The 11,816-nt window shown below is 35.2% G+C and overlaps 2 protein-coding genes across 2 annotated transcripts; both read left to right on the forward strand.

The window, feature by feature from the left end:
• Positions 1-1,389: 1,389 nt before the first annotated feature.
• On the forward strand, positions 1,390-3,546 carry LOC132058537 (protein NUCLEAR FUSION DEFECTIVE 4-like). Its single transcript, XM_059451006.1, has one exon. The coding sequence runs from the start codon at positions 1,574-1,576 to the stop codon at positions 3,278-3,280; it is 1,707 nt and encodes a 568-aa protein (XP_059306989.1). The 5' UTR covers positions 1,390-1,573; the 3' UTR covers positions 3,281-3,546.
• Positions 3,547-7,356: 3,810 nt separating this feature from the next.
• Positions 7,357-9,696, forward strand: LOC132057355 (uncharacterized membrane protein YMR155W-like). The gene has a single exon (XM_059449921.1). It carries the CDS (start codon positions 7,766-7,768, stop codon positions 9,626-9,628), a length of 1,863 nt encoding a protein of 620 aa, XP_059305904.1. The 5' UTR covers positions 7,357-7,765; the 3' UTR covers positions 9,629-9,696.
• Positions 9,697-11,816: the final 2,120 nt, after the last annotated feature.

The raw sequence follows: 11,816 nt of genomic DNA on the forward strand, positions 1-11,816 counted from the left end.
TCACTAAGTTGAGTAACCATTTGAGAAGTTTACTTCAATTAGGGGATTTACAGAACTTATGCTAAAGGAGTCTTGATCTTAGTAAATAAGCTTAATGGAAAAGCAATAAGAAGAAGACACAATAATTAATATGACATTGTTTGGTTTGCAGTGTTTAACGTTTTAAACAACTTTCTCTAATCGTATCCGTTTTCATCATACGAAAAGGGTCAATGTTAGAGCTAATAACTAGTAACTATTATGTCAATGAAACTGATTATTTTTCTAGCTGTAGTTAGCTTTATGTAATGAATCCATGTTCATCAAGTGTAAACAAGGAACAAAAATGAAAAATAAGAACAAGTGTAAACAAGGAACATAAAGTCTGCTATTACAAAATAGCTAATGAAAAGAAATGGGAAACATAAAAATTTTGCCATAGCTCTATTTACTATTACAAAATAGCTAATGAAAAGAAATACCAAGTTCTATCCTACCTGACCGCTACACACTACTGCTATTTATAACCATCATGTTCCTTTCGGCCCACCAGTATTTAAATAGCTTTTCTCAACCTGAATCCCACGACATACGTTGGACTTTCCTTTTAGCAACTGACCCAAATATCTTAGCTTCTAGCCCAATAATATAATCAGCAACGGGCATGTTCGTAACACTTTAACAATAAAAAATTCAGAGCTTCAATGAAGTTAGAGTTTGGTGGCACCCCCCGAGATTCAGACAGAAGAGGAATGAGTTTGTTATCAATGACAGTTGAATCCTTCTATGTTCTATTTATTGTAACAAAGTTTTACAGAGCACTGCCTTCACGTGCTATCAATAACTCTAGGACTAATCATGTCTATATTGATCTAACTTGTAAGTTTTTCTGTACAAATATGTAATATGTTGGTCATAGCTAACATCTGCAAAGTTGTCGAGGCTAAGGTTTATGTCCTCCTCTGTGTAATTATGATTTTTGATAAATATAAAGGTTGGAGTCATGCCTAAATCCTCCAATGAAACTCTCGTATTGAAAAAAAAAAAAAAAATTAATTAATCCCAAGAGACTACTCCCTTTTCCAGTAATCTTTTGTTGACTATTTCAAACAGAGTTTTCCGTACTCCCTTGCTAACTATGTCAAGAAAATAAAAGGTTTTCAGAATCCAAACAATAGAAGTTTTATACCAGTAATTTGTTTATTCAGTTTTCCGTGAGGTGTCTAGTACTCGCTTTGGAACCCAACTAATTCAATTTCGCACAATGAATTTCTACTTTTGAGGGAAAGCACTCGCAACCAAAGGCGAGTCCGTTCCAGGTTTAGAACTCGAGTCCTCTGATTAAGGATAAAAGTTTTAAAATTTGTTTGCGCATAATAGTCAACAAGCAATTATATGGCTGCCGGCATAAGATTCTCAAACATCCAAATTGCTACAAAGAATAAGTAAATAAAACGAAGTTTTTGTATTTTCTAAAATTGAACAGCTAATAAAAATTAAAATCCCTCATAATATGCTTCTATGTTATTCCAAACTCCAGGAACAAAAATTTATACAATTTGTCACACAGAAATAGTTTGCAAAAGCAATCTCAATGCCAGAGGTGAAAAGAGAAATAGCAAATTTCAGCCTCCATTTGCTCACTAGCAGATGGTTCATGGCATTTTCTTCTCTAATGATTCTATCTATGGCTGGTGCAACTTTCATATTTGGCCTTTATTCAGGGGAGATAAAATCCTCATTAGGCTATGATCAAACAACACTAAACTTGATTAGTTTTTTCAAGGATTTGGGTGGCAATTTAGCCATAATTTCTGGTCTAATCATGGAAATTGTACCACCATGGGCAGTTTTGGCTATTGGTGCAATCTTGAACTTTTTTGGCTATTTCATGATATGGCTAGCTGTAACGGAGCGAATTTCAAAACCCCATGTCTGGCAAATGTGTTTGTACATATGCATTGGTGCAAATTCTCAGTCATTTGCAAATACTGGAGGAACTGTCACTTGCGTTAAGAACTTCCCTGCTAGCCGAGGCATCGTGTTAGGCCTACTAAAGGGTGCGGTTGGCCTAAGTGGTGCGATCATGACACAATTGTACCTTGCTTTTTATGGTGACAACGGGGGCGAGTCTCTGATCTTACTTATTTCCTGGCTCCCGATGCTTGTCTCGTGTATATTTCTCCCTTCGATTCGGGTTATGAAGGCCATTCAACAAGAAAATGATGGCAAAATGTTCTATAATCTCCTTTTTGTTTCACTTGGACTTGCTGGCTTTCTCTTGATTATGATCATCATACAAAAAAAGTTCACCTTTAAAAGGGCTGAGTATGCTCTAAGTGGTGCTGTTGTTATAGTTCTAATATTCTCTCCATTGATTTTAGTCACTAGAGAAGAACTTAACATTTGGAAGACCAAAAAAGGACTACTCCCTAGTGACATTTCACAATTGAACGTGCCGATTCAGATGGAAAATCATCCTTCATCGACAACAAATTGGACTTCATGCTTTAAGAGCGCGTTTAATCCACCAAAGAGAGGTGAAGATCACACAATTTTACAAGCACTCTTCAACATTGACATGTTAATTCTATTTGTAGCTACAACATTTGGTGTTGGAGGGACATTGACATCTATTGATAACTTAGGCCAAATCGGGAAAGCCTTAGGCTATCCTGATTCAAGCATCAGTACGTTTGTGTCATTAGTAAGCATATGGAATTACCTCGGAAGAGTAGCCTCGGGATTTTCCTCGGAAATCTTGTTAAACAAGTACAATTTCCCGCGCCCTTTGATGCTGACACTCGTGCTCCTACTTTCCTGCATTGGCCATCTTCTCATTGCATTTGGTGTTTGGAATTCACTATACGCGTCCTCTGTTCTCATGGGGTTCTGTTTTGGAGCTCAATGGCCCTTGATTTTGTCGATAATCTCGGAGTTATTTGGCCTAAAGTACTATGCCACATTGTATAATTTTGGTTCTGTGGCTAGTCCTATAGGTGGATATATACTCAACGTGAGAGTTGCTGGTCATTTATATGATAAAGAAGCAATGAAACAACTACAAGCTAAGGGTATATTCACAAGAAAAATTGGAGAGGATTTGAATTGTGTTGGAGTTAAGTGTTATAAACAGGCATTTTTAATAATTACAGGTGCTACATTTACAGGAGCAATTGTTTCATTGATTTTGGTGTTGAGAACAAGAAATTTTTATGCAAGTGATACATACAAGAAATTTAAAGAAGAGAGTCAAGTAGTACAAGCTAGCAACATTACCACTTCAAGGGAAAATGATTGAACACTATGGTGTGGTATCATTGTGCAGAGTTGGGTCCAGGATTTTAGATTAGCGAGGGCAGAGTACCAGTTCAGTTAGTATTATTTTGTAATGACGGTGCCAATTTAGTAAATGTATATTATTTCTCAAAATTGTTTAACTATACAATATTGAGTTTAAGTCTATGACAGGAAGTATTGTCGAATTCGCTACGACATACTATAGTTGTCACTAGTCTAAGCAAGCATGCTCTACTGAAAGGAGATGAAAGCTTCTTTACTTTCGGCATGGTGAACAGGAGAACACTTAACAAAATGTGCTTTGACAGCCAGCGATCTGAACAACATATACGGATCTCCTCCACTCTTTTTACTATATTTCTAATGACATGAATTTTTTTTTTCATCATCGTGTCAAAGCCGACGTCTTAACTTGACTTCCTACGCTTAGCTGATTTTACTTAAAAAACACAGAAAAAAAAAGAATAATAAGAAGGAAAAAGAAGAATACCAAGGAAAAGACATTGGCCGGCTTAGACTAGCAGTCTAATAAGTAATAAATTTTTCTATTTACATTTTTTTTTTGGTTTAATTGCCATGTCGCCTGTTTCAATTCTACAAACAAATTCAAGTAATAGAGTTAGGAAAAATAAATGTAGTAACATGCTTATATCAATGCATTTCACATGTGAACATAATTAATCTTAAATTCTTGCTTAAATGATCATTCTCTTGTCTAAATTATGAGCTTCAATGTTGTTATAGAAAGTGGTGGCTATAGAGTCATGAGGAGCTTTATTAGCCAGTTTAGAGGCGAATTTAAAATTTGCAATTAGTGAATTCTCTTGCTATATGTGATATGTTTCAATTTATTTTTGCATGCGAATACACGCAATTTGAGTTGGTTTAGTTATGATTGAGATCATTTTAATTGTATTGAAATAATTCCCTGAATTTTGAAATATTGATAATATGATTAATTGTTCTCAAAATACGATAACTACGAAAAATATGATATTTTTCTCTTATGATAACATTGTCTTTAATAATGTCATTTTATACCTATCTTCAATTCTTTATTTTATAATTTTATATGATGAAAAGTCTCTAGGTTGCTTGTTGGGTCATTATCAGCTGAAGCTAAATACGGCACTTCAAGAAGTGAAAATTATTAAATCATGCAGGCATAATTTCATTCACCGAAAACAAGTGAAAGTTCCCATCAAATAAGTTCGGTCAAACTCTAATTTTGAAAATTAAAAGCACGCATAACGGCTGATTTGATATGCCTATTCCGCTTGGTAGGATTTAGGTCATGGTGATGCAAAGATATGCTCGCTCGGTGGCAAAATTGTTCATTTTTTTCTCTTGGTGTCTGGTACTTGCATTAGAGCCCCGATTAATTCAAATTTTATGTCGCGTAAGGCTCATTTAAAGGGAAAGTGCTCCATGATATAATCTTTTTCATACTCAAGGCTCGAACCAGAAAACTCTGATTAAGTGTAAAGAGATCTTTTTCAATCCAGCACAACCCTAGTGGGTAAATTATTCATTGATTGTACTATATAACATTATTGCTGGTCCCAGTTTTGATTGTCTTAACAATTTTTTTTTTTTTTTTAAATTTTTGGGTGCAACTTATCAGAAGTTGAAAACCAAGTGAATTGGTCAATTGGAGTTAGCCTCACACTGGCATGCGTGACGGGCTAAGTGGGAGGGGACCTCAAGGGGCTCAGATGGGTCGAGCCAATATTAGTCGCGATTAACAGTGATAGAGCCAGAAATTCTAATAAAAAAATTTAAAAAATACGAAAAGGCTATATCTAGAAATTTTCCTCCGTTCTATTTCATTTGAAGGTATTAGTATTCCAGGGGTCAAACCGTTTTTCTACTATGATTTTCTCAAACTTTTAAAATATTTAGGATCATTAGTTTTATTGACACGTGTAGTATTTTTCAAGGAGTTAGTATATAAGTAAATTTTATTTTAGAAAACATGACGAATCTATATCTAAATTCGCACCCAAAATCATGTTTTGTCTATAGTATTCCGAACCCCTTCATTTAAATTGGAACATATAGAGTATTGTGCTCTGCCTCTGATCGTCGTGGGTGCTCGATTTTTTTTTTTTTTTTTTTTTTTTTTTTGCTTTCTCATCCATGTCCAGTACCCAATTTGAAATCTGACTAATTTGGATTCGGCCGATAAGTTTGACTCCATTTTTAAGGCTTGATCCCGAGACCTCTGACTAAAAATGAAGCGATACTTATCACCAACTTAATGTTTTGAGTGGTTGCGAGTGCAACTTGGTGTAACTTGATACAGCTCTACAACATAACTTTGAACATGCTATATGTCGGTCAATATAAACTCTTATACACCCATCAAGAGCATTTAATAGTGGAAAATGAAAATGATTGATCATGAAAACTCCAAATTAAAGTAGGTTTGCCTTATCTGGTTAAACCCACCCCACATATTAGGAAAGTGAGGTATGGAATTTTCCTAAATATAATGAATCTTTGATGTTGTGATAGGGAAGAAAGAATGAACAAAAAGAAGTGTAATACCTAATACTACTATCTAGTTACTCGTAAAAGACGACACATAGTGTTCCACTCGAACAATTTAATGAAGAAATGTGACAAATTTAGTGTCTAGTCAAATTCTAAAAGAGATATACCAGATTTTCGTTCCCTATTATGTAACCCTACTAACACCGCCCCCCCCCCCCCCAACCCCCAACCAGGGGCGGATTTACACGATGCCGAGGGTGTTCACCTGAACATCCTAGGCAAAAACTTATAGTGTATATATAAAAAATTTTACGTAATACGTACATATATTAACTTTTGAACAACCAGAATTAATGTAAAAGGTTAGCTCAAGTGATCCAGGGTGTTCAAAATTGTCTCTACCATCTTAGGTTCAATTCCCGTCAACAACATTATATTTTATATTTAGAACCAGGAATTCTTTAAGAGGATACAAAAATGCTACACCTAAGATTTAAATCTTATATAGTAGGTACTCATATCAACTATTAAAAATTGTGTAACAAAGTCATTTTTTTTCTATTTTGTAACAGACGAGTCACTCAATTATTGAAAATGATTTAACAAATTAAGTCATTTTTCTTTAATTCGTAACACAAAAGCCACTATACTATTGATATATTACACCAAATATACTCTCTGCTAAAAAGTGTATTTCCAGTGGCAATTCATGCCTATGACACAATGTCTGAAGCCAAGAAAATAAAACATAAAACCATTTTACCCAAAATTGGAATATCCTACCCGTGCATAGAAAATGTCGTGTTTGAAATTGCATTGGGATGTGGCTCTGCCACTGATCGGGAGGTGGATAAAGTCTGGTTCGCTAGGTTCAACTAAGGCCAATACTTTTGATAAAGAGGGTAGGCTTGCGCACTAAGCCCCATTATCACAAGGCCCAAAGAAGGACCAGCACACGCGAAGATATTTAACGCAACAATAAAAGGCCAATACTTTTGACAAGGTGCGTAAATTTTAAACTCATAATTTCAAAAATACAATGATTTAATGGTAAGAACATCATAAGGTCGAGCTCGTCAAATTAAATTTTGAATTTGCCTTATAGGAACCTCCAGAACTAATATTCACGCGTAAAAGATCCATTGAATCGTCTCATTTTGTACAACATGCTATTTACATGTTTTTACATGTTTAAGGCAGAGAAAATTTAAGCTGTCATTTTCATTATTATAAGGCCCACCCTCCACTTGCAAAAGCCAAAAAAATAAAAGGATGGTTAACTAGCAAGTCAATGTGAAATTCCATTCCTGAGTTAAGATTACACACAACTCAAGTAAGAGTCTGTTTGGATTGGCTTATAAGTTGCCTATAAGTTGTTTTCAGCTTTTTTGAGTGTTTGACTGGTCAGCTTAAAATCATTTTGTGCTTAAAATAAACCCAAAAAAATAATTGGCCAGTTTGGCTTAGCTTATCTAAAGCAGCTTATAAGCTGTTTCCAACTTATAAGCTGCTTTTTTTAAGCTCATCCAAACAGGCTCTAAATCCATAGTACTATCACCAATAATCATGGTGGGAGGGATATGATTTCTAGACCGGACTCCACTCATAAATCAAAGGTCTCGAGTTTGAGCCTCGAAAAAGAAAACTCCTAATAAGGAGCGTTTCTTCCTTTAATGGGTCGTGTGCGATGTGAATGTGGATTAATCAGGCCTAAAGCGGATACTGAACACTGGAAATGAAAAAAATCCTGATAGACACTTTCCTTTTAATAAATCTTACCCGCGAGAATTCAGTTAGTTAGGCCCCAAAACAGATATCGAACCGCAGATGGAAAAGCCGAAAAACTAAGTCCCTAACACTGCCAAACAAACAAATATATATACACGCCCCATTGTTCACTCAGCATTTACACAACCCAAACATTCAAGCTCATCAAAGCACCAAAATATATCTCCATATCATCATCAGCCAAAAAAAAAAAAAAAAAAGAATGGTGAACACAAAGCTGATGAATAAACATGGTGGGCTTAACTCCATGGTGAGTTTTGGCCACCATGTTTTCACAGGCCGATGGTTCATGGTATTCGCGTCCCTTTTAATCATGTCCATGGCTGGTGCAACCTACATGTTCGGCCTCTACAGTGGTGAAATCAAAACTTCGTTAGGCTATGACCAAACGACGTTAAATTTGTTAAGTTTCTTCAAAGATTTGGGTGGTAATGTAGGGATTATTTCGGGTTTAATCAATGAAGTAACTCCACCATGGGTAGTTTTATTCATCGGTGCAATCATGAACTTTTTTGGATACTTCATGATTTGGCTATGTGTCACAGGACACATAGCTAAACCCCCTGTTTGGCAAATGTGTTTGTACATTTGCATTGGTGCAAATTCACAAACATTTGCTAATACTGGTGCATTAGTCACTTGTGTTAAAAATTTCCCAGAAAGCAGGGGAAGTTTATTAGGTCTATTAAAAGGATTTGTTGGGTTAAGTGGTGCAATTATCACACAATTATACCATGCTTTTTATGGAAATAATGGTAAGTCTCTAATTTTGCTAATTGGTTGGCTTCCTGCTGTTGTTTCTTGCATTTTTCTCCGAACGGTTCGGATATTAAAGGTCGTTCGACAGGCCAACGAGACCAAAATATTCTACAAACTCTTGTACATTTCGCTTGGCCTAGCCGGTTTTATCATGTTAGTCATCATCATCCAAAACACAATCAATTTCACGAGGCTAGAGTATGCAGGAAGTGCAGCCATTGTACTGATTTTGCTCTTTGCCCCGTTAATCGTTGTGTTTCAAGAAGAACTTAAGCTTTGGTACATTAAGCAACAAGCCTTGAATGACCCTCAATTGAAAGTTGTTAGTGAAAATCCGCCCTCAGTAGAACTGACTCAACCCCAGAAGCTAGTTGTGGCTGAATATGAGGAAAATCCGCCCTCAGTAGAACTGACTCAATCCCAGAAGCTAGTTGTGGCTGAATATGAGGAAAATCCGCCCTCAGTAGAACTGACTCAATCCCAGAAGCTAGCTCAAAGTGAATATGAGGAAAAGCCAACTTCTTGTTTTAGCAATGTGTTTGATCCACCACAAAGAGGGGAGGATTATACAATATTGCAAGCGCTTTTTAGCATAGACATGATCATATTGTTCACCGCGACAACATTTGGCGTGGGGGGGACATTGACAGCTATCGACAACTTAGGCCAAATCGGAAAGGCCTTAGGCTATCCGGAAAAAAGCATCACTACATTTGTGTCACTTGTAAGCATATGGAACTACCTCGGACGAGTTGTCTCGGGCTTTGTGTCCGAAATCTTCTTAATAAAGTACAAATTCCCGCGCCCTATGATGCTCACATTGGTCCTCCTCCTCTCATGTTCGGGCCATCTACTCATCGCCTTTGGCGTCCCCAATTCCCTCTACGTCGCGTCTGTACTAATGGGGTTCTGCTTCGGAGCTCAATGGCCTTTGATTTTCGCGATTATATCTGAGCTATTCGGGTTGAAATACTACTCAACATTGTACAATTTTGGTGCTGGTGCTAGCCCTGTTGGTGCATACTTGCTCAATGTTAGAGTGGCTGGACATTTATATGATAAAGTGGCTACAAAGCAAATGTTAGCCAAGGGGCTAAAAAGGGAAGATGGTCAAGATTTAACATGCATTGGAGTGGAGTGTTACAAATTGGCTTTTCTTATAATTACTGGTGCTACATTGATTAGTTGTGCTGTTTCTTTAATTCTGGTTATTAGAACAAGGAAATTTTACAAAGGTGATATTTATAAGAAGTTCAGAGAACAAGCAATTGTTCTTGATGATCCTGAACATATAGGTAGTTCTTAATTAATTTCAGAATGATGTATATATACTGATAAAAAAATATGTAATAGGAAAGATTATTAATTAGTGAATCTCCAGCCTGCAGCATTAGTTTAATAAATTTTTTCCTGTCTTTGGCAAAAAAGAAAAATTAAAAAAAAAGGATGATGCTCATTATTTTCATGTCTTACAGAATTATTAGCAATTATTGAGTAATAGGAATAATATGCTCTATCATTTTCAGTAATAGACAAATATTACGTATTATTCACATGATCTTGTTTATTTTTGCCTTCTCTTGATGCTAGTGGCGGAGCTAGCATACAATTTGCGGTTTCAGTCGAACCCAAAAACTTTGGTTCAAATTTGTATTTGTCTTGGAAAATTTATTGAATATGTGTAAATTATTTATTTAAAACCCAGTAACTTAAACGAATTAGAATTTCAAACCCACAAGTTTCAAATCCCGGCTCCACTTAAACAGTTGGAGTCATAATATGTTCCCACTTTATGTGCCATCTTTCTACTGATTAAATAGTTTAAGAAAGAAAGAGCCTTGTTTTGAAACTTAAGGTTTAAAACATGTCTTAGTAATTATTGTGGCTATAACTCATCTCATTAATGGTAAAATGAGAACCAAAGTTAAGGTGTTTCTAAAATATAGAAAGGTGATATCATTTTTAGGACAAACTAAAAAGAAAAATATGTCACATAAATTGGGACAAAGGGGGTACTATAATATTTTTCATCCTATGATGATTTCAGAAAAGTCTTGATACATACTCCCTCCAAATAAAAAAGGGTGTCCACTTAGCTATTTTTTCTTGAGTCAAAAAGAGTGTACACTTATCAAATTAAGAAAGAATTAATCTTATTTTTCCAAATTTGCCCCTATTAAGTGCTATGTGATCAAATCCCAATACCCATTTAATTAAGAGCAGTTAGTCAAATTACTTTTTTTTTTTAGGAGTTAGTATTTTTTTAAAGGGTATGCAAATGGATAAGTGGATAGTCTTTTTGATCTGAAGGGAATATTAGATTTTGTATCGAGATAATAGTACAAGACAAGGGGTGTTTTCGATTTGTAAATTGATAATGTCAAATTTGTCTAAATACTAAACATAAAGAAGTTAGGGAAGATTGCTACTAGCTACCAACGTATGTACAATTAACAAGTACGCAAAACTGCTGATTAGTGCCAGAGGCGGAATTAGAGTACGATATATGAGTTCCAAATTGGTAGCTTTTGTCTAGACTATGTATACATGCTAAGAAATTTACTAAGTATTTATAAATATATGCTTGTAAATTGTAATATTATTATATACTAACTTGAGGTCGTTATAAGAAACTAATTAATTAATGATAATCAGTACTGCACGTGAGTGTATTTTTTGCTTATCTAAGCTTGTGAACTTACGATGATTATATCTAGTAAGCTTAATTACTCCTTCAATTTTAGGGAAATCAGAATTATTATTCCTTCTATGTTTAACATCTAGCTGTTAAAATAACCTGTTAATCTAAGTATCTAACCCGTGGGATGGCTATTGTTTAGAGATTTGAGATGTTGTCACATTCGGGCATTTGCTTAGCATATAAAGGAATTTTATGAATTGGATATTGATTAAAACAAAATGGGTTTAATGTTTTTTATTTTTGGCAAAAAGAACCAGGTGACACGTAATTAAAAAATGATCGAATATGTCATTTTCCGGCTTAGTGATGATCTTTTGAATTAAACGAGATTTGTTTGCAAATTCTAAATGTCAGGATCCTGGTGAAACCACAGGATGCAAAAGGAAATACTATGGTGGCCATGTATTTCTTAGCCATGAATATGACAATCACTGAATCAAAATAAAAGGTCATTCTTGCAGCAAAAATATTTGGTTTTTACTTGAAAATAACAAAGGGTCAAAGCCAAAAACTTAAAGTAGAATAGACAATAATTTTGGATTCATCATCAATGATTGCCTCATCTTTATCTGTTATAGCTGCACATTACTAATCACAGTAGTGTTAAATGGATAGATTAATTCCTTCGAGAGGTTTCTGGTTCGAGCTTTGAGAACAAAGACGCAGCTAGAAGTCGATGTACAAGGTAGGCCGAACCAATAGCTTTAGTTGAAACCACGTATCTGTATTAAGAAATTCACAAATACTACAAAATTTAAATTCAAAACCAACTAGTAACACTTGAATGTCACTA

This window comes from Lycium ferocissimum, chromosome 5, assembly GCF_029784015.1.
Source record: "Lycium ferocissimum isolate CSIRO_LF1 chromosome 5, AGI_CSIRO_Lferr_CH_V1, whole genome shotgun sequence".
NCBI lineage: Eukaryota > Viridiplantae > Streptophyta > Magnoliopsida > Solanales > Solanaceae > Lycium > Lycium ferocissimum.